This window comes from Mus caroli, chromosome 16 (assembly GCF_900094665.2).
Source record: "Mus caroli chromosome 16, CAROLI_EIJ_v1.1, whole genome shotgun sequence".
In the NCBI taxonomy this organism is placed as follows: Eukaryota; Metazoa; Chordata; class Mammalia; order Rodentia; family Muridae; genus Mus; species Mus caroli.
In genome coordinates, this window is record NC_034585.1 from 80443355 (window position 1) to 80467098 (window position 23744).

Sequence of the window (23744 nt, forward strand, 5' to 3'; positions counted from 1 at the left end):
GAATTAATGAGTTGATTATAGATTGCTATGTTTTGTGGTGTGATATGATTCAATAAGCCATGCCTATATTTCACATTAATAAGGGTTTATTACCACATTTTTACCAAACTATTCAGTTAGGCTGATCTACTTGTTTGATTCTTTGCAACTGTAGATTGTTGGCCAAAGAAAATAATAATACAGAAACCATACAAATGCCCTTTCTCTGTGTTTCAATGATAAAACTTCTTTAATATGATTTTGCATCTGCTTTGACCTATTTTGCTCTTGTGGTTATTTCTTTTATTTTGTAGCCATGAAATAATAAAAAATGTAATGCATTTGTATGGTCCCATGTTTCAGTGTAAATAGATGAGTGGTATTAGCACAGTATGGCTGTTTTGCAAGGTTCTCAACTGAGAGTAGAATTAAGCACTGTATTCATCATATTTCTAACAATGAGCTGCAGTCATAGTGCACACCCTGGACTTCTGAACCTGCCTATGTCCCCTGCTGGTTGACTGACTGACCTTGTTAATTTGCAAACAAGGAAGTTATTAATGGAGGAACATCGGAGCCAGGGATTGATCCAATGACTTGTACAGTGGGGCCAAGAGGGCTTGACTTTATTTCTAGAACTGGACCACAGTCTCACTCACAAATGAGCTGTTGTTCCCAGAGTTGCTCCTGCTGGTCCCATGTCCTACCACTCTGGTCTGATAGTAGTAGTAAAAAGTCATATTTTGTTATGTGCACCTACACCCCTAGACAAGGTTATGACTGGTATTATTAGAAATACACAAATACACTTTCATTTGAGATCATCTCTAGAATATCTACAGACAGCAGAGGCTCAGACACTGTCTTTGTGGGAAGCTGTTTCTAAAGCTGTAAGAGTTTGTATTTATCATTCTTTAATCACTTAGAAGTTATGTGTCTATAACATCCATATAATAAATTTAAGTTTCTTTGTATGTATTTATCAGTGATGTGACTGAAACTGATTCTATTTCTTCCCCCAAACTAGGGATCTGCTGTCTCCCAGACAACTCTTAAGTTCATAATCTTCCTCCTTCAGCCTCCTGTGTGCTATGCCTGTTTCAAACCCTATTCTCCATTGTGTCTTAGCTTCTATGAGATGCTCCTAAGGTATATATGTCCTCCAGTTAAAAACCAGTTGCAACTTGCTGGATTGAATACACATTTTTAAAACTCATGATCTGAAAAAGCCAATGTTATTGGTATTTAAATGACCTATTAACATAGTGATCAGTAAGGAACATTGCTAGCAATGGAACTTTAAAATTTAAGAGAGTGGCAGACTGAAAATACATGCGGAATATACACACATACACCTGTTCCACACAGAAAGCCTTCTGTAAAAAAGAAATACAAAGCCACCAGTGCTGTATATTATATAAACTCACAAAGTGCACTTTATACACAAACAAGAAGCATAAATTAAAAGAAAGGACAACAGCAAAACATTTCAAATATAAGATTTTGCACATAATTTTTGTTAAATAAGAATAAATAATTTCATCACAGAAATTCACATGGCAGTTGCAAAAACAATAAATTACTTAGTTTTCAGTGCTGCAACTTCTTATTCTGTTTGTTTGTGATTCATCCCTCAATTGTTAGTTTAAAACTGTTTCCACAGGAAGGCAATAGATGTTAAGTCTGTTAATTACACTATAACCATGTCCTTATACTTTCAAGCAATAAGGGGGTTTTTAAGGTGACATTTGCTGTTCTGATAGATCAAGGTACTGTTTCATTGTGGGCTCTTTTGCACTGACACTCACTCTGGAATTGTTTTTTTATGCAAGCAAAGTTAGACATTTTGTAACCTGAGCACTGCCTTGTTCTGTTTCCCCACCTTTATTCACCATCTTAAATCCAAGGTCTTTAACAATTCAAGATACACAACCAGGAAGATGGCAAACACAGCATAGAATCTAACTGAATGAATTGGAATTTAATATAGGTTTCTCCTCCCACACTCAATTTCTCTTCCCCTCTGTGACACTTCATATTTCTGAATCTCAGCTTGCTGTGTTTCTTTCCTTAGGAGATTTCTATACATTCCCCTGTCAATGTAGGAATAGTCTTTTTTTTTTTTAACCTACTTTTTTTTTTAGATTTATTTATTTATTTATTTATTTATTTATTTATTTATTATATGTAAGTACACTGTAGCTGTCTTCTGACACTCCAGAAGAGGGAGTCAGATCTCATTATGGATGGTTGTGAGCCACCATGTGGTTGCTGGGATTTGAACTCCGGACCTTTGGAAGAACAGTCGGGTGCTCTTACCCACTGAGCCATCTCACCAGCCCCGGAATAGTCTTTTTAAAACATAAAGAAAATCCCTCTAGACATAGATTAGTGGTTTATCTGTTTATCCTCCTTAGGATGATTTCAGTGTGAAGTATAAAACTCGATTATTATAGGGAAAGTAACCCAGTGGAAATATTAAAAAATCTATGATGATCATAGAGGGAAGGAGAGTAGGAGATAATCACATTTACTCTTCATTTATTTTTTTAAATATAACCACAACAAAAAACAAAATAAGAATTTTGTCAAATTGGAACTACTTGGTTTATATTGTTTTAAAAAAAATTGGAGAAAGTTGCATTATACTATTTATTCTCTCTGTACAGTTAAATAAGCAATGTGAGATTTAATTTTTTTGTCTTATGACCAATTTGACTAGATTAATTCCCTGCTCTATGTTTGGAGACCTGCACCCAATATAGGCTACAAGTTCTGTATAGTCTGCATTTCTTGATGTAAAAAGACCAGGCTGTGAGAAGCCAATGGATGATGACTGGTTTGGGAGGGCATTGGTCTGTTTCACAAAATAATCTCTTCAAACAAACAAACAAACAAACAAACCAACCTAAGTAGGATTTCATTCTTTTTCTGGCCCACTGAAATCAATGTGATATGGATTCATCAATTACATAATTATTTATATTAAAATATCCTATAATAAAAATAAACTCTCATACATTTAGTGGAATTCCAGAGAGGATTTCTCAAAGTCCTTCTATGCAAATCTTTCACAGTAGGCACATTTGGTATGATCACTATAGAATTTGTGTAAAACAATTTACTTTGCAGATTTTTACGAAGAAAAAAGAAATGCTAGTGGAATAAAACCACCTCATATTATTTGAATTATCGGAGGGGGGGTCTTTCAGTGAGTAGTTAAAGGAGATTATGATTATCATTAAGCATGTGAGACCTTCTTGTGTAGGTAAAAGACTTCCTGAAACCGCTTATATTTCATCACTTACATACTCACTGGTATAGACAAATGCCTCTGAGAGCAGAAATTCTCTATTACAGCAGGCATATGCTTATATTTTGTAAATTATGAGATAATTGCCTATGGTGTGGAAAGAGTCTTTTAAGTGCTAACCAGTTTGGTTTCTTGAATTAGTTGAACTGATCCGATTGCTCATTCAAGATGAGGCTAAATACAAAATGATTTCAATATTACTGTTAGACCCAGTCAATACAGAACATACATCTTCCCACCCTCAGGAAAAACAAACAAGCAACCACAAACACATTTGAAACCCTGGCTGAGCAGAGGTGAGCCATTACTGTGGAAGCTGGATGTGACAAACAGCTTGCGGCTGCATGTTCTCTATGATCCCTACGCACTGTGAGATATGAACCAGGAGCCATAGAAAAGGAAGCAGTTGTGAAAATACAAATTGAAAACACAGTGACATATTTCTTTTTGTTGTTGTTGTTTTAAATTCCAATACAAGCAAGCTAACTTTTAGACCCTTGGATATTGATCACAAATACACAGGAAAACACAGTTTCTACACCCAAATGATACAATAACTTGGCTGGCTGCCTGAAAAATATACAGACCGTCAATATCTAGAGTACACAGAACTGAATATGTGCTTAAATGACCAGACATACACAGATCCTTTCCCTTTTTAGAACTTCACAGAAGGTGCTTGCTGTCAAAATGGTTTCTTTCTTTCTTTCTTTCTTTCTTTCTTTCTTTCTTTCTTTCTTTCTTTCTTTCTTTCTTTTTAACTAAAATGTTATCTCCTGCAGACTGACAATATATAAAGTTTTATTTAACAGCAGCAAGTTCTTAATTTCCAGTAAATCATCCTCAGCTCTTTCTGGAAAATAGTAGTTGAAATAGCTGCAGACCTACTTTGGTCAAATATATATATTGTATTTACACATGTGTATATATTAATAGGACCAAGTTTATAAAGTGACATACTAAGGGTGGATGCATTTACAAACAGTAAAAATTAGCTGTGTATCATGGCTGAACATGATCACGATGTCTTTGAAGACATTCTATAAGAGGTAGGTGACAAGACTTCTCTGCCATCTTCAAATGTCCCCGATTCTACATTCATCATTGTGTGTCTCCTTTGTGTAGGCCCAGGGATGTTCCATAACCTTCATGTTTTCTTTATTCCAAGGTCACCATCATTACACCAAGTAGAGTAAACCTTTTGGTCGCAGAGAGCAGATTCTGCCCATAATTCGACTCGTGGTGACAATGACATGAAGGCATGACTTTCTGTGCTTTGGGTAGGCCTTGTCTTCACCACAGCTGTATCTGTGATGATCCTCCTGTTGTTTTTTTGTGCATTAGTGTAAACCACAGGCTAACATTTCTTCAGCAAACATTGCTTAAATGCAGAAGGCCTCTGAGAAAGAAGGCATCCCTTAGCTAATTTCCGGTTACCATCCTGGCACTGCACGGTCCTAGTGTGCCAGCCTGTGTCACAGGTCCTAGAGCAGGCCAGCCATGGACCTGTCACCCACTGCAGCTGTGTAGAGTGTTGTCCCACCTTGTTGCTGCCATGGCTGATGACAGAGTTTACTTTTTGAGTGGTCTTCTTGGGAACAAAAAAGCTGTAACGGACGTCTAGCGCTTTAGTTGGGTCTGTGGCAAGGATCTGCACGATCAGGATTTCTTTTGTGGCTGAATAGCCCATCCCATGTAAAAAATCATCTCTGTGGCTCCATCCACTGTAGTTCATGACGGTACCATTGATGTCGATGATGGTCTCTGAAGTGGAAATCATGTACTTGCCGTTGATAAGGTACTCGCCAGTTTTCTTCTTCAGGGCTAAGTAGGCAGTGAATCTAGTCTGGTCTTTGGCTTTGAACTGTCGGACTTTTATGTGGGTTGCTCCTTCAGGGATCCTCACAACGTCAGTATAACCCTTGCTGTAGGCCAGGGTGTCCAGGTGAAAGGTTGGGAAAAGAAGGGGGCAGTGAGGTAGAATTAGCATATGGCTATACATGGATAAACAAATGGAACTTTTCTAAAAGTTTTCCCCCCATCTTTACACAGAGCTTTAATGTATTCAAGAGCTTAAGTTTAAATTGGCTTTAAACGTTTTTCCATAGGACAAAATAAAATTGCTATACAATATAACATTTTATAGGTTTTTGTTGAGATATTAAAAATTAGAATGACGCTAGCAACCCGTGCTTATTTTAAAAATGGGTTTAGAGATTCATATTATCATTTTATCATTATTTGTACCACATTTGTACATATATATGTGCTATAGCACATTTACAAAGATATTTTATGTTCTTCCAGCACAGGCACAAGCAGGTTATATGTGAGTATAAACAGCCAAATCTGCCTCACTTACTCTCATGGAAATACTTAATGTTTTTAAATTCTGATATTGGATTCACTAGCAAATATTTAGAAGGCCCTAATTCTGTGCTCCAGGGTCTGGCAAATCTTTGTCTTTCAAGGAGGGCTACAGGGGATGTTCTTAGAGTCCTTTATGTTGCTCCAATATGCAGACTTCTTGAGGAGAACAGGGTTAGTTGCTTACTGAACTGGCGTTAGAACAAATGAAGTCTCTGCCTCTAGAAGCCTTAGTAGATTTTCTGGGGGTGAGAAATTAAATGAAAGGCAAAATTTTGTCACTAGATCATGTGTACTTACTATGATTCCTAGAAAACATGATTTTAAGAGTTTATGATTTTTTGAATGTTTCCTTTCCACCTAAAAATATGATAAATTGATTGAGGAATTTAAATGGGTAAAGCCATAAGCCAGTCTTGAAGGATACATCCTCTGCCCAGGAGGGACAGACACCTCTAATGTCCAAAACCCTGTAGACCTCTAGCACAAAGGCTAATTAAGTACTGGGACACTAAACCAAAGAGAAGGGCTCATCATTTGCCAGAATATTTGCTTTTACAAGAGGTTATAGTAAACCTCAAAGATATATTATTAGTTAATATGCCCTCAAATGTTTCTCAGTTATTTAAATAGAAGTAGCATGGCATGTGCAGCTTGACTGTTGTGAGATTAAATTAGGTAATTTATAATTCTTCCTAGGTCCAAGATTATATGTTAAAAATCTAAGTTCCCATCTTCTGACTTGGACAGGAAGCTTAGTCTCAAAGGAACTCCTGGGTCTGAACGCTAGTGTCCGTCTCACACATGTCAGAACCTCTGAGTCATAGGGAGAGCAGACTTCCTTGAGGAACTGATGATTCTGCCTATCTGGGCTCATTATCTTTACTGTTGTAATATTATTTAAGGTAAGACCTTGTTCCTCAATTTTATGGTAGTTTCTAAAGCTACTCTCCCCCTAATTCTCTTACTTTTCCGCATTTCCTTCCTTTTCAGCCTGCCCTCTTTCTATCTCTCTCTTCCTTTTCTTTCTTTTATCACAAAATGTCCTCCACACCCATGACCTCAGGTATAGGCTCTGCTCTGTTTTGGCATTCACCTACTGTGGTGAATTACATAAATCTCAGATGTTCTAGTTTTAACTTCCTCATTTGTAAAACAAAAGTTTGAGGTGTTAGTCTGTAAGCTTTCTTGCATATTTTAGATACAGAAAGATATAAAATATAAATGGCTCTTCAGAGTTGCTACGATGGTACATTATGTTCAAATGTTTTGATGTCAATATTTAGGAAGATTAATAGTATGTATCTACCATCAGAATAATTCTGCAGGTTTTAAAATCATATGAAATATAACTTTAAGGTTTTCAAACTAGTTTACTACTTAGTCCTTTTAATGAAGCTGTTGATGTGGTCATTTGATTCCAGAAACTGTAATTTGTGGTCTCATGTGTTTTAAAGCAAAAGTATGGAAACAGGAGACATTTCTGTGTGTCTGTCCTTATAGAGTGGACAGAAACCAGATCATCCCCTGTAAAATGGGAGTGTTGTCACAGTGCCTCAATTAACTTACATTTTGCAGGGAAAAATGTTTTCTGAAGAGAAACACACTGTTGAGTGAGAAATTGTTTGCTATAAAAATTGTAAAGAGAGCCAGGAGTGGCATCTCACACAGAGAATCCCAGCACAGAGGCAAGATGATCAGACCTTCAAGGGTTCATGGTTTCCCTGGTCTGCATGCCAACACCATGCCTCAAAAAAAAAAAAAAAACCCACAAAACAAAACAAACAAACAAACAAAAAACAAACCAGCCAACCAAAAAGTCCAAAGAAGCAATGGAAGAAGGGAGGAGGAGGAAACGTGAGGATGGGAGATATCACACTGTTGTGCAGTGGAAGCTAGAAGACTGGGTGTGAGTATGACCAAAATGCATTATAGATATGTATGAAATATTCATAGAATAAATTAAAAATAGCATGGAAGGAGACGGAGAAGGATGGCTCAGTGGTCTAAAGCCCTGTGTATATACTATTCCAGAGGACTCAGATTCAGTTCCCAGCACCCACATGGTGGCTCAAACTTTCTACACCTTCAATGCCGGGAAATCAGATGCCCTCTTCTGGCCTCCTCCAGCTGCAAGCAAATGGTGTGCAGATGGACAGGCAGACAAAACACCCATGAACATAAAATAAAACTTAAAAAAATATCATGAAGTCAAGATAAAGCCAATCATTTGAGGCTTTAGAAAATGCAGCTTCGCTAGGCTCCACTTTAAAGAACAGTGCCCACGTTTTCTTTTTGCTCTTTAATCCTAAATTCTCCCTCCATGAAGGTTGTTATAGTTTATCTGCTTCCAAAGACAATTAAAGTTTCCATCAGCCACAGAGCCCTTGTCAGCTCTTCTCCTCCCCTGTTCCTATGCAGGACGCATTGCTAAACTAACCTTAAACCTTCGCCTGCAAAGAGATGAGGTAACCTGTCTCCTGTTTCAGCTTTGCAGAAGTCTAAAGCCTTGTTTAATTCACAGGAGTGCTAGGGTGCTGTCATGTTACCTTTTTTTATTGAAGGTTCCAATAATCTTTGTACAACTGGAGTTATCCCCTCCGCACACTCCACACTTGTCATATTGTAGCTTTGAGCCAATAATGCCGTCACATCCAGTTCTCACACACCTTCCTCGGACACACACAGAGTTGCTGTACGGCCTGCATTCAGTCCCATCTGTAACCTGCATATGACAATGTTATCAGTAAAAGGGATATCTGGGCTCAAGAATTTGGTTCCATTACTTAAGGAGAAAGTTGTAATTTGTGAACTTTTATTGTAATAAATTCTACACTGAAAAATAAGGCAGTTATTGATCATTGGGTAAGGACACATACTGCTCTTGTAGAAGATCCGACTTCAGTTGCTAGGACACAGGAAGGATGATTCACTACAGCCTGTGACCCCAACTCCATGGGGGATCCAATACCTTTTGCCTTCCCAGGTGCCTGCTCTCATGTGCGAATGTCAACATACATGCACACACATGCATTATATAATTAAAAAATAAAGAAATCTTCAAAACTAACCCATCAAAAAAGCAATCAACCACTTAGTTTCTAGAAGATTCTAAAATATGCATAATACATTTTTTATTGGAAAGAATACTGGTTATATACTTTCTCTCTTAAACTTCTTGCATAATATATCTGGTGATTCAAGTTATTAATTTCCTTTTACTTTTTTATTCAAGTCACGGCCCCACTGTATCACCTGTCTTTTTACATTGGTGAGAAGAATCCCTTAAGTTCCTGGGGGACTATTGCTCCTGTAGAGATCTGAGCACCAGAAAGCTTAAGAATACAAAGATTCTTTGCTGTGTAACTCTTAGTTTAGCAGCAAATTTGAAAATTGAGACTTATGTAAAACCTATCACAAGTAGGGAGGGAAAGTGGACAGGTCAAGGGGGAGTGAGGGGCGGGGTAGAGTGAAACCTGTTCTGGCATTGGGTGAGAGAAAAGGACTGAAGCCCTGAGGGCCAGCAGAAAGAATGGAAACAGGCAACCTTGGTAGATTGAACACATAAATTAAGTAAGTAGCCAGAAAATAGAAGTCTTTCTTCCCAATAGTCCTCTCACAAAACTTGTTTGGAAAAATGTATATTCTTCTCTAGGTTATTTTGAAGTTGACATTGTACCTTCCCAGATAATAAGCTACACTTTTCAAAAATTCATTTTTAAATCATGTGCTGGTTCTGTTAAAATGTTTTTAGACCATTTTGTAAAGTTGGAAAAATACAGAAATTACAGGGATCAAAACAAAACCTTCCCAAATCTAACTGTCCCGAAAATAATGATGGTGTAATTTAGTACACCTTTCTGTAAAATAAGTTTACAGAACCTACTTTATGAAGTAATTTCTGCCCAGCATGCCCACTGCTCCAGACGTAGAGAGATAGTTACCTTTGGAGAAAAGACCACATAGTAGCCAGTGCCCTTAGCTCTGCACGTAAGCTTGCACACATCTGCCGGCAGGACACCTGCGTATTTGGGAACCCATTCTACAAATGTTTTGACTCCTTTTGCATCAGACTGATAGCCATTTTTGGCTTCACACTGCTCATGGCGAAAAGATTTACCTAGAAAACATAATGTTTGACATTCATACCTTATTAACTTGAACATAAAATTTAATGATTTCTGTTCTTATGAGTTCTTTATGCACTAGTGTTTCAAGTGCCTTCATATAAGCAGAATTAAAAACAGAAGTGTTGTCTCCCCATCTCTTGGAGACACTGTTGTCTGTGACAGTAAACTAAAAATCTCCCCCCCCCTCATATTTGTTAGTATCTTATATATGAGTGCCTGCTCTAGCCAGTATGAGATTAATGCTACTTCTCCAGCCGTCCTTGTTTATTTCTATGAAAATAGGGATAATGCATGACGTATGTGATTACTGACACCTGAGGGCAGCGTACTTACCATTGGGTGGGCAGGGTGTGACACTGCAGGAACGGTATATGGCCCTCTTGCCCGTGCAGTAGCGGCCACTGTTTCGAGGTGCAGGGTTATTACAATGGCGGTAGGCAAACTGCACTCCTCCCCCGCATGAGCGAGAACACTGACCCCAGGGGCCCCAGGACCCCCAATTTCCATGGCTTGATGTCTGAAATAGAAAGCAGAAGATATTTTAAGTCTGGAAAAAATATCCCACATGTATATTACAGTCACTTGCGTATATCATCCCAGTGGATACATATGCACCAATTAAGGGTTTGCAGTCCATTTCTGATGCTAAGCAGGTCATCTTTATTCAGGACCTCATTTCTAGCAGCACAGGGTCTAAAATGTCACCCTAAGTAATGAGCACATGTCAAGAATTACATCCTGTTTTCTCCAGGCATTGTATTTCCTGAGCCTTCCAATACTGTTGAACTCTTGTTCATAACCACAGATAGCTGTTAACATTCTTGGTATTTTCCTCTTGGACCAATAATGAAAAATGCATCATGCTGAAACCTTTGTTTGATGATGCTGGGCATTTACATTGCTTTCTTTCTATTTAGTCTCTACGTTCTGAGATCTGTTTGTTGACATCACACATTCTGTCTGTGATAGACTCTGCTTCGTACATGAATGCATTTGAGCTGGGATCAGCTAAATACCCAATTAGACATGATAGACAATGCAAGGCACCTTTAGCCTGTGTGCTCAGATATTGTGCTTTCCATATGGAAAGACAAGCCTAGGTACCAAACTGTGCGCTTCTTTCTATGGAGACACTGCAGGAGAAAGCTGAGAGACTTTGTTAGCTGTGATAATATGAGCTATTTTGACTAGGAAATATAAGCTTCCTGCACCTGTGTCAGGATATCTGACAAGACACAGGCAATGAGAACTGTCTCCTGCATTGTTATCATATTCTTGGGCACAGCCTCTAGAGCACCATAGCTCCTAACATTACATACATTTTCTGTTGGGAGAAAGTGACCATGTGGAATCTTATAGGATATGAGCAAGGACCATAGCATCGGCAGACACGTTCTGATAACTTTAAGGATTTCAAAAGGGAACCTTCAAAAAAGCACTGTAGAGGCTACACGTTAAGTGCTAATCTCAGTTTATTTGTGGAATTTGTCAATCTGGATTTACTTGTGAAATCATGGAGTTTGCCAAGAAATCCCTGTTACTTGTGTGTTTTCCTTTGTTTGGTTACAGGCAGGGCTGCAGTGGAGAGGAGATGAAAATTGATAGATTATTGAAGGACAAAAATCTTTTAACTGGGAAACAAAGCCCTGTGATCGCGATGAACACGCATGCCTGGAAAAGCACTTCCTGTGTTGGGTCTCGCCACTTACCGAGTAATATTTTTTCTTAGTTTTGTCCACACATTTGCCTTGAAGGCAGATTCTTCCCTTCCCACAGGGAGTGCCCTCCACAGCAGGCAGCTTCTTGGTCAGACACACCATTTGGCCTTGGCGCACCACAGCACACCACAGCCGCGCACAGACATCCATGCCAGGGCACACCGAGTACTCAGGCCCAAATGTCAAGTTGCACTGCTGGGTGGCATCGTAGGTCTGTCCTGGGAGTTCCTCGGGACCCAAAATCTGCTTCCGTGGTAGGTCTAGCAAACAATTACCTAGGAGAATAATCAAGGGTTAGAATCAACCTGGGTTTAGGTTTCAAATTGCTATAATCAGGGACCTAAGAAGTCAAGTCTCAGGATCTACAAGTCTGTAGAGTAGTCCCCGTGGGGATGCAGGGGCAGGGCTGGCCATCTGTTTGGATTCTAGAAGTCTCTTAGAGTGGGGCCCCCTTAAACTGGCTGTAATGGTGGATGTCAGGCTGCCAGTGCTACTGTCCTGGATGACAATTTTGTAATAGTTGTAATACATCACTGAGGGAATGCAGAGGGTCTTGGAGAAACTCTAATGGGGAGCTTCATGGTAACTGTGCCCTTTACAGCTCTGAGCAAGCTCATTGGTGACACCCCACTCACCAGTGCTAATTCACCTCTTCCTCATGTGCCCATAGTCTGTCTCCTAGTCACCAAGACTTAAGGACATCCGAGGTCATTATTCCCCTTTGCACTCACTGAATGAGCACTTACTGAATGTCTAAAATTCTTGAGTCACATATAAGTTGTCCAGAAAACAAAAAAGGGAGGGTGTCCTGTTCTACTCCTTAATATTCCTCTAAAGTGAGAGGCGAAATAAGTATTTCTCACAGGCTGGTAAAATTTGCAATAAAAGGCTTTCAAGATCTCTAGAATAAAGCAGTGATCAAACGCTAGAATCTTTGGTAACGTGGACCAGAGAAGTTCCAGTGTATCATTTACCTTGGACTTCTATTAAACCGGTTTATTGTAGGCTTGTTGAGTATCTAGAATGGCAGGCAAAAGCAGTTGGGGTCTTACTGCATTGCATAGGTGGAGGCGGTGGGATGCTATAGAGACTTCACAAAAGCTGAAAGTTCTTTTCACTCAAAATGTTTCCCTAAGAAGCCAGACCTGGTGAGCTGAAATCATTTTCTTTACTGTATACTCTCTCATGGAAGCCCACTAGTTTCTGTGCTTTTAATTATTATTTTTTTTCACTCAATTATATAATTATTACACCAATTATAATAGCAATAACAACTAACACTTGTTATACATTCATGGTTCTTTTCATATATTACATGTAATATATATTTCATGTGAATATTTAATTCACATGAAAATCCCAGGAGGCTGACTTTTTTTATTCATCTTAAAGATAAATCAAGAAACATAAATTGTCAATGTCTTACCCAGTGTTACATAGTTACTAGGACTTTGTGATCAGGGGCTGCATACTATGTTGTCTCTGTCAGACCTATAGAAAGATGTCTATTTTTCTTTCTGAGGGGCTGACACATGTACAGATCCTCTAAGTGACAGAGATTATGCTTAATGCAAGAAACAGCTGGCCTGAAGTTTAATCCTGGTAAAATACCATATGTTTGGGTACTCTTAGCCAAGTTAGTTAACCTCTCCCTAATTCATTTATGGGATCTGTGAGATGCTTATTTTTTCACTATGTACTGTAAAGATAGATTTAGCTTTGAAAAATTAGAGACAGGACAGAAATAGACAAAATAATGATAGTTGCTTCTATGTTCGACTGAACTAAAGAACCATTTATGTATGTTAGTCAATGCCATTTGTCCAACAAAAATTCTTCTACATCCAAATCCTTATACTGAGAAAATATCTATTCAGCATGTTTGGAATGTACTATAAACAGTTTTTTACAACTGTATAATCAACTTGGTAGAAAGAGAACACATACACCTATTTGTCCATCTGTGACAGAGGCATTATATGAAAATGAATAAATAGCCAATTTCCATTTAACTGAGCCAGAGCGTTTGAAGAGGTAAAGCTTCTTAAGGCCAGCCAGAACAAGCATTAAACATGAGAATCTCGCCAAAGTGAACTCGGGGAGAAAAACATCAAGTTAAAAGAAAAACATTAACATCAAGTCAATAGGAAAGAATGATAGTAAACCTCACTAAACATTCTTTATGGGACAGAGGAAGAACAGACACTTTGGAACTCTGGGGAAAAAAATGTTATCTTCACTGCTGCCTGAACTGGCTGCTGTGCAAGCCAGAGCAGCCTTAGCAGATTGATGATGTTAGTGAGTTGTCAACACATCTCTTTGTCAACAAATCTCAGAGTCAGCGAGAATGCTTTCCAAGTCCTCAAAACTGCTGTTAGAACATTTTTTCTTTTGTTTTGTTTTTCTTTCCCTAAAAAGTATAGACCATAGACTTCCTAACAAGGTATTAGCTGGGAAGACTCCCACTGACACCCACCCTACTTTACAGGAGACGGGGATGGCTGAGGAATGTAGAATGCAGGCAGTTTGGCACCAGTCTCTGACGAGGATACTTCAAGATGCAATTCGTCTTTACAAAACTCAACTCAGTGCAATTAAAATAACTTTATAAGAGTCACATGGCAATGACATTTTCTTGTTGAAAATAAAGCAATTTTCTTCTTTGAATAGTTGAGATTAACTTACTGCTATTTTTTTAAATAAAGATTTGTCTCTGCACTCATTTCTGCTTACTCTGTAGCATGTGACTTTGTTTTTATATGTAATGATTTTATATGTAATGATTTCCTTTGGAAACAAAACAGTACAGACATCTGTACCACATGGAAACCTTATGCTGGGAAATGACAAAAATCATTACAATGCCTGGCTATGAAATCCACAGTGCACAGTATTTAAAAGTGATGTAGTAATATCTGATCTTTGTCTTCCACTTTGAAATGTGAATATGGTATGGAGGAAGACTGCAAATGAGAAAATGCGTATTCTTTCAGCATTTAAATTCCTTTGCCTTTATTGGAATCCAACTAACAGTTGACGTTTTCTTTATCTGATCTATTCCTACTTTTAGTTTCTTCATATCTAAAACGTTTCTATTAGCTGGAAATTCTGCCTGGCCTTTGTTCTATTCTAGACTGCCACACTGGGCCTTCCTCACTTCCTCCCTCTGTCCTCCTTTCTTCTTCCTTTCTTCCTTTGGTGCATGTAAGATTGATACTTACAAAGGAAAGTTGGCAGGCACCTATACACATGATATACATGTTTTGCCATGCATACAAGGTTAAAAGTCTGAAATAAGGCCAACAACTAAAACCCCAAAAGCATTATTGGAAGTGGGTAAATGAAAGAATGTGGTGGTTTTTCCTCAGTCTCTGCACCCCACCAGTCAATGATGGAAGTTACAGCTTGCCTCCAGGAAATAAAACCTAAAAGGCTCAGGAATCTCAGGCTGTTCTTTTTCTTAATGGTAAGTAGAAATTATAGAACTAATTTTTAATGATTTTACCTTATTCTATTTTTAGCAGCATAGCTGCTTCTTCCTGTCCTCTTTCAGCACTTGGGTTATAAGATTGAGCATTGACCTAAATATCCATAGCTTGGAAATACCCAATAAATAATCCTGAAGAAGCATCCGAACCTTATACAACGTTTGCTGTTCCCATTTTGTTTCTAGCTTCATGCTTATGGCTTTCTTTGGGGTTTTTAGATGGATGTCTATCATGAGTAGTGAGAAGCACTCCCTTTCTTTGAGAAGCCATTTCTGGGTCTAGTGATAAAGGAACACAAACACTGCCAGAGGAACAGAGGATGCTGACTAAAGTCATTCTAGGAGTCTGCAGCCGAAGGGAGCATTGTATACTCACCATTGTATATAACAGTATGGGAGTGAGGCTAAGCTTTAAGTCATAGCTCACTGTGGCCTTAGAGTATGTGTTATTTGTTCATATTTTCAAAAAGCATACTTATTATGGAAATATCAAGATGTGACTATAAAAGACATCAATTTCTTCATATTACCTTAAAATCTGGCTTTATATGTATACCTACTGTTGGAAATTGACAAAGAATCCAGATATATAGCTTTCCACTAGTATTTTCTGTCCAACCTTCTGTGCTTGCTGAGTAGCTGTACCCTTAGTTCTTTAAATAAGCAACAAGATAATTTCCGTATGTTTCTCTTATCAGCTCAGGTTGCTGGTGTTCTTGAGTTTTACCCACTGGGTCCTTCTCATTATCTGGCAGAGGACTTCCAGATGCAGCAAACAAAGCTATCTCCCTAGACCTCACTGAAGGTTAGGAAGCCCTTGGTAAAGGAAATTCAATAACCTGCCTCCTTTGCACTATTTCTCTGCCCATGCTTACCCTTATTTCAGAGGCTTGCCTTCCCAGCCAGCTAACTTGTACAAACACTGCAACATTTCTGCAAAGCCCTTGGCCAGGGTTGGGGAGTCCCATGAGGCATGGCGACTCCTGTTCTGAATCACAAGTCTCCAGATACAGTTACTTAAGAGTGTGCACTTTGGCTTCCCAGCCATATCCGAACCACTTCACATTTCTCTTTGGACCTAAATCAGGAAACACTCAGTACTAATGAATTCAACTCTGGCAGTGGTAGAGTGCTACAAATGTTCAGCTACTTATGCCTAATAATTTAAAAAATAAATCAAATGCTTTGAGTTTAATTTGACTCTAACTTCACTTTGCTTTAGCACCACTGGAGAAGCAAATAAGAAGGAGGTGATATCACACCGAATGTGTTTCCAGATCATGTGTTTTTCAAGCACCATCAAAACACTGGACATGTTTTGGTGACAATACCTACCTAAACATGGGATGCTTTTCTGCATAAATCACCACTGTATCTGGCCAGTGTCTACAGGTCTCTCTAGGAATGACATTAGCAAGACAAGTAGATGTCACATTGTTGTTATTTAGGAAAATGGTACCAGGGCACGATATGGTTTTGTTTATTTGTTTGTATGTTTTCTTGTTTCTTCTGTTTTTGGTTTAGCTTTTGGTTTTCTTACTTCCTTATTGTCAAATCAACTCATTAGAGTATGGCCTCAGGTGTTGCCAATGATCATGTCATTGGCTTCCTATAAAAAAAAGGGGGGGGGGTAAACTATGGTGTGATGAAATCTGTTAGTTTTGAACAAATGTGGGCCTGTGTGCTTGTTTTTATATCAGTTTAGGCTTGGGGTTTCTCCTTGATTCTCTATGGTTGTAGTTCAAATGTTAGCACTCCAATCATAAAAGAGGGGCGGGGCTTGCCAGTTCCTGCTACCACAGTGACACTAAACTGTCTTGTCGGTATTTTTAAATCAAAATTACCAGGCTATTAATTTTTTGAAATCTCATTTAAATATCAAAGCTAGAGTGCCACTACTGGAATAAAATATCTCGGTGTGATCTCTCAACAGGATCCATGGCTTGGCTCCTGCTTGTACACCACCTTTCCTTATGCCAAAGTTACTTTCATCATTAGAAGTGATTGAAAACATACAATTTTTCTTTCTTAGTTAAAATGAAAGACCACCTAATAGAAATCAACACATAGAAAATTAAGATTTGATTATATAAGAAAAAATATATTTCTCACAATTCTCTTGTTTATTTAATCCACATCTTGGCGACTCTGACAATCTTTATTAATGAGAGTTAATATGTTTGTTTCTACTATGACTGTGTTCTTAGATGCTCTCTGTCTGAAGCCCCTTTGAACAGAAACTGATGCAAATGTAGGGGAGTTTGATGGAAATTAAAAACTAATCAGAGTACAGGTCCTTTAAAATATAAAAATACTGTTAAAAATTGAAACAATGCAGGAAGCATAGTTATCCTGAAAGTCAGATCTTGATCCACAAACATGAAATAAAGGCTCTATTCTCAAATCATCGCCAAAGGAACACAATTCCACACAGCGCTGCAGCTGAGCTAATGCGTACACAGGCTGCAAAGCTGACCGACTTTGGCCATAAGAATTTGCTGCCTTAGCAACCTGATCCATTCACTTAGAGATTCAGGGTTGAGCTAAGCCTTTTGGAATGTGTAATATATAATTTTAAAATAAAATATTCATGCTATTTCTTAAAAACTAAAACAGTAAGGGAGTAGAGTTAAGATGCTACTAGAGAGAGACTTTCTGTATGTTCAGCACTGAGAGAAAGGTGACTAGGGGATCATTCACTCCAGGATGTATCTATAACCAAACTAAAGAGCTGCCATTTTTTTTAGTCTAAATGAAACGTCTATGCATATTAGTATTGTTTCTACGTATTTAAGTGTTCATTTCTGCTATGATATATATGTATATATTATATATATAAATATATACTCATATATATTGTTGATAAAATATTTATTTCTATATTTAATCATTTGCTTATCTATCTATCTATCTATCTATCTATCCATCTATCCATCTATCTATCATCTATCCATTTTTGAGGCATGACTTTGCTCTGCATGCAAGGCTGTCGTGAACTTCACAATCCTGGCTTCAGCCTGCAGAATGGCAGGTTTACAGGTTAATATTACTATGCTGCTGAAATTTTGAAAACTTCTACACAAGAAGGAACTAGATTGCTTTTAAGATTATGAAATGCAAATTCAAGTATCCAAAAAGGCTTTACCAGTTCAACAGTAATATAGGGAATCATGAAGTAATGAGCACAGCTTGGCTACAGGGTAGAAAAAAAGAACACTTTGTAGCAAACACTCACCTGTTCGAAATTAAATTACTCTATTGGTTGTTTTGGCACTGTTTAGTTGAAGTTCAAAATGCCTAACACATTAAGAAATAGGTGTTTATAGACCAAAACTTTGTGAAACCCGGGATGAAGATGGTTATCGCTGATTGCCTTGATGCTACTTTGAGCAATGACTCTCATTAGATCATTTTATGGAGATTATAATCTCCAAAATCCAACACTTAGCCACCTGTTTCAGAAAGAGACCCATTTGAAGAGAGCAGAAAGAAGGCTGAATGGCTGCTTTTCTGAAAGATGAGGAGGTGGAAGTATATGCTTATGCTTTCAAGGCTTCTTTCCACCTGTGGTTGTCCTGCTTGCCATATTTCTATGATGTTACAACTGTAAAGGACTAAAGGAAATTTGCAACAGCTTGTTTCGAAGACTACTTAGGGAATAGGATTTATTATTTCTAGAAATTGTGACTTCCTCTGTACTTTTTTTTGTGACTTACAGCACTAATCCTCCTCTTCTGGAGTTTAATAAAGTATGCTATGCTCTTGAACTGCCTCACAAGGATAAAGCCAGCAATTTTCCTTTGAAGTTCTTTAAGTCTTTTCCCACCATGGGTTGGGCTATTTTGGTTCTGTAGTTTTTAGTCCACTTCCAGGAGAACCTGCTGTCAGGATAAAAATCAAAATTTTCTACTCAATGAATAACTAAAGAGCTTCCTTTTCTAGTTTTATATTGCTGTCAAAGGTATTCATCACATCCTACACCTTAACCAAAGCCCTTTAATGGATATGCAACAAATAATTCTGAAAGTCATATTAGTATCAGGCAAACCAAAATGTCTGCCAATGTTCTCACAGGAACTTAGCGGTATAAGAGGAAATAAAAGCCAGACTCTCAGGGCTCCCACTGCTAGACATTCTGTGTGGTCTCCCACACTCTTTCCCTTTTGAACTTCTTAAGTCAACAGCAGAAATACCATAGCTGTAATGCCACCAAGAATGCTGGCATTGCATGCCAAGAGGGAATCAATTTGCTTGCTTCTTTTTGGAGACTCTTCCAATAACCATTGTCTCACAGGGTAAGAGTTGAGCGTCATGAGGTCATCATGTTGGGAAGCTCCTAACAATCTGAACCTGTTTTCCTGAGCCTACGCTGTCCAGAAACCTACATACCGTGACCATCATCCAGGAATTCTGTGATGGTGGCTGACGTGCATTTGGACCAGGGCTTGGATGCATCGATGCTGGTAAGGATTGAAGACATTAAACGCTTGTCTTCTGTAGTACCAAAGTTCTCTTCACAGAATTTGGAGTCGTCATGAGAGAGGCCAAGTAGATGCCCTAGAGGAGAGAAGAGAGAGTGCAAATGATGGACGTGAGAAGAGGATTTCCGGTTACAGAATATTCTGAGTTTCTATTTCCACCTAAAAAGTTCTTTAGCTTTTGTTTTTGGTTTTTTGATTTCTTTTTCTTTTCTTTTTTCTTTCTTTTTTCTTTCTTTTTTTTTTTTTTTTGCACCTAAACAAAGGTGAGTTTAACAGTCTACGTACCCAGGCTGTTCCCCCTGCATATGAAAGCTGCTATGAAGTAGTTGCTTTGGGTGAGCATTTGGATGAAATTAAAAATAAATGAAGAAGGAGATAATCCCAAAGTCCATGTGGTTCCCATATGCTCACCAACATGTAAAACCTTATTTAGAATCATGAATTTGGGAGGCTTCTGTGGGATTATGTCATAGTCTCACCACAAATTATTTTTATTGTTAGGATTCTGCCTTCTCTGATCGACTACAAACCCCAGCAGATCAAAGCGCATTTCTAGCATCTAGAGCTAAAAGCTGACTTAGTGCTATGCAAGATGCAAACTGTAGATGCTTTTTGAAAGTCAGTGGCTTCTATTTTCTTTTTCAAGTATATAGTTCCCAGAGATGGCCCAAGAGACAAAAACAAATAGAAGTAACATATAGTGGATTTCTTGCTGCATAAAATATCAGCCCTCTTCGTGTTTCTGTTTATTATATTTAGTGAAACACAGAGAGCTACTAGTGTCCTAAAGAATCTATTTTGGAAGTATGCTCATCTCTACTGTATTTTGGATAAAAAAGAATTCAACATAGTTGTTATGAAGTACTAGCAATAAGTGAAGAACTCGATTCCAGGAAGATGAGTGATGGTTCTAAGGCACAGGGCCAGGATGTGCGTGCACATAACCCTCCATTACTTGTTGCTAGACCATTGTCCCCTCACCTATTCAGCTATCAATTCTTAGAGTGTCAGTATCCTCAGATCCTTATAATCGGAGTAAATTGCTTCTTGTTTCTTGATAGAAAAATTTTCCATACTCTAAGAGGTACATTGACTTTCTTCTATAAATTTCAAAGCCTAAAGACTTCATGTAACTAGATATTTCACCATAGCTTTCAGAATCATATAACACTACCAATATCTTGTGTAAGACAATAGAACAGATGGGTCACTTTTCCCAAAGATTCTCATACAGAAAATGCAGGAATGTTGGCCACGTGATCAGGAGTCCAGTCAGTGCAGAGCGGCACAGCCCAACAGAAATGAAATCTTTCACACCACATTCCAGCTACTTTGGGCCAACTTGTTAAATCACTGACACCTCATAACAAAATTATTCACTGAGCAGCTGACTGCTCTCGTGCTTGAAATGAAGTGACTACGGTTCGGTGACCTTCCAATTCTCCACATATTTATGCCATTTATTTGGTTGTTGACTTCAACAGCATTTACAGAATTGACCGGGCAAGCAAGATTTCTCTAAAAAGCCTCACCATGACACTCATGATGGGATTTCTCAGTAGCATCGGAATCCATCTCAGTTTGTGAGGTGTGTCCCCAGTGAGATGGGAAGCAAGACTGGCAAGGGCCACTCTAAATTTGGAGTGGTATGCAGAATTTTTTTAAAAAGGGTATCACAATCCACAGAAAACATATTTATTAGGATTACTCAAAATTACTTAATCTATCCAGCACATTTTGTGAATTCACCCTCTAGTCCCTGGACTTCTCCAAGGTAGAAGCTTTAATGGCCAGTACAGTGGAGTGTGCTTGGATGTTTGATGCTGGAGTTGTGAAATATGTCATGAGAAGAGAGAGAGGGGAGGGTGCCCAGTGAAATCTCTGTAACAGGATAGTCAACTCCATGTATAAATGTATCAGTATGTGCTTTTTGCACTATAATTTCTGAGATATTCACCCATGTTTAAAGGAGCCAGGATCTTTTTCTTCCAAATCAATATAAATAGCACTTTCCAAAGGCATTTTTATTATTGCCTTAAGGGATTTTCACTTCATTGAGTGGGTGTGGTTTTAATTTATGGTATAAACTATAGTGTGGCAAACATCAAATTCACTTTGAGGATCTGAACAAAGTCTTGCTTTTGTTTCTGTCACATGCAGTGGTAATGCCTATAAACTTAAAAAATTTAAATTATGACAACCAGGCAGTTTATTTTTTAGCCCAATTTGATAAATTATTTATCGTATTATTTCATATATCACATTGTGATTTTTTTTTGCAAAATTGAAAGTTCTTTTATTTATTCATTCATTTATTTTAAATTAGGTATTTTCCTCATTTACATTTCCAATGCTATCCCAAAAGTCCCCCATACCCTCCCCCCCACTCCCCTACCCACCCCCACTCCCACTTTTTGGCCCTGGTGTTCCCCTGTACTGGGGCATATAAAGTTTGCANNNGTCCAATGGGCCTCTCTTTCCAGTGATGGCCGACTAGGCCATCTTTTGATACATATGCAGCCAGAGTCAAGAGCTCCGGGGTACTGGTTAGTTCATAATGTTGTTGCACCCATAGGGTTGCAGATCCCTTTAGCTCCTTGGGTACTTTCTCTAGCTCCTCATATATCACATTGTGATTTTTAAGATCCCTAAATTTAGCTATCTAACTTAATTGCTACCAAAGACACGTATGAGCAAGTTCAACCAGAAAAGGTTGAAAATCTGCACATGAACAAATCTTAGCTCCAGTTCTGCTATAGCTTAAAGGGAAGGTGCATTTTGTAAGGTTCCTCAAATCAGTCAGAAACACTCCTGGAAGACGAACTTTTAAAGGCAAATACTGCATCCTACCTGGACTTTTAAAGGCAAATACTGCATCCTACCTGGAGAAAATCAGTTAACTGCCTGGATGGGGAAAGCATGCTCCCTCAAGGGTGACAAAAGTCATGGTTCTAGAAGAGCATTTCAGTGCACCACAAACGGGTGGCTAGTTGCAGAGTAGCTGGAACCACGTGAATTCCATAGGAGACCCATGTGACTTCCCTTCCAGAGCTGGGCAGAGCTTGAAAAGGGAGACCAATGTGAAGAGTGTTGGATGCTCTTCAGGGAGGAAGTGACACACACTGAAGGTCACAAACAGCGAACAGAGCGTCCACTTAAAGCCTGTGTCACCAGTCAGTTAGGGGAAGGCGTTTAATGTCAGTCTGCAATTTCTCAGCACCCCTGAGAACTGGAATGATAAGTCACACAGAGAGAGATGGGCAAGGCACTCACATCACAGGTGACTGAGCACGGCAATGCACAGACAGATTCTAGGAAATTTTAAACTGAAACATCACAACTGACAATCCTGGATTTCAATTAGCTGTGAAGGGGACACAAATTGCATACATGCAGGTCTGGTTGACAAGGATAGATAGAGTTTACTTCTTCAGACAACTGCTTCTTCAGAGGAAGTTAGCTTGGAAATCATTGAAAAGATGTTTACAATGCCCATCAGATGGCATTTGGATATTCATGACCTAGAGGACACAAGGCCCCAAGAAGAATCTGCTGAAGTGACATGGTCACTTCATAAGACTAACAGTAGTTGTTCTCCTCGAAGTGTTTAATTGTTGTTATTGTTGTTGTTTTGTTTGTTTCTTTTGTTTGTTTCTTTGTTTGTTTGTTTTTGAGGAGCTTTTGAAGCAACGGGACAGTGAACTTAGTAGAGGAATGAGGTGTTAGAGGTCAAAGGGTATACACTCGATCTCCAGACCCATGGAGAGGAGCCATCCTTTCCCTTGCAGCTGTGGAGATGTATTTTTCTCTTGGGAGTCAGAATATCAGAATGGAAGAGTAGGGTGGATTTAAGGCAATTTGAAAGGATAAAGTAATTTTGAGGGAGCTCTCTTACTCAAATAGGGAACCTAAACTAATGAACAAGAGGTGGAGACAGACTTAGAGGTGGCCATTCACTCTTAAAGATCTTTAACATTAAAGAACCAAATCTTGCATAAGGGACGCATTCACCTATGTATTTAGAGCCTTTGTAGTCAGTAGAGTACAAAGATGAAAAAGAAAACTGTTAGAACTGGATAGCCTTTATCATAGCCTTCATCATAAAATTGTTAAACGATTTTCACTTTTGATATTTCAAATATGCATTTAAAGATGCCCTCACCTTCTTGTCCTGTAAAAATGCAGTTAGAAAAAAATGCACCTAGGAAAAGAATTTTCCTTCCTTCCTTCCTTCCTTCCTTCCTTCCTTCCTTCCTTCCTTCCTTCCTT

The 23744-nt window shown here is 38.5% G+C and overlaps 1 protein-coding gene across 1 annotated transcript in view; it reads right to left on the minus strand.

Moving 5' to 3' along the window:
- Window positions 1–2279: 2279 nt before the first annotated feature.
- The window catches only part of Adamts5 (ADAM metallopeptidase with thrombospondin type 1 motif 5), a 40979-nt gene continuing 19514 nt past the window's right edge, over window positions 2280–23744 (minus strand). The window contains exons 3-8 of the mRNA XM_021185177.2: window positions 19384–19551; window positions 11499–11782; window positions 10123–10306; window positions 9604–9779; window positions 8209–8384; window positions 2280–5217 (exon numbers count right to left, since the gene is read on the minus strand). Coding sequence (XP_021040836.1) covers window positions 4650–5217; window positions 8209–8384; window positions 9604–9779; window positions 10123–10306; window positions 11499–11782; window positions 19384–19551 — 1556 coding nt within the window. The 3' untranslated portion in view covers window positions 2280–4649. The remainder of the gene's footprint in view (window positions 5218–8208; window positions 8385–9603; window positions 9780–10122; window positions 10307–11498; window positions 11783–19383; window positions 19552–23744) is intronic.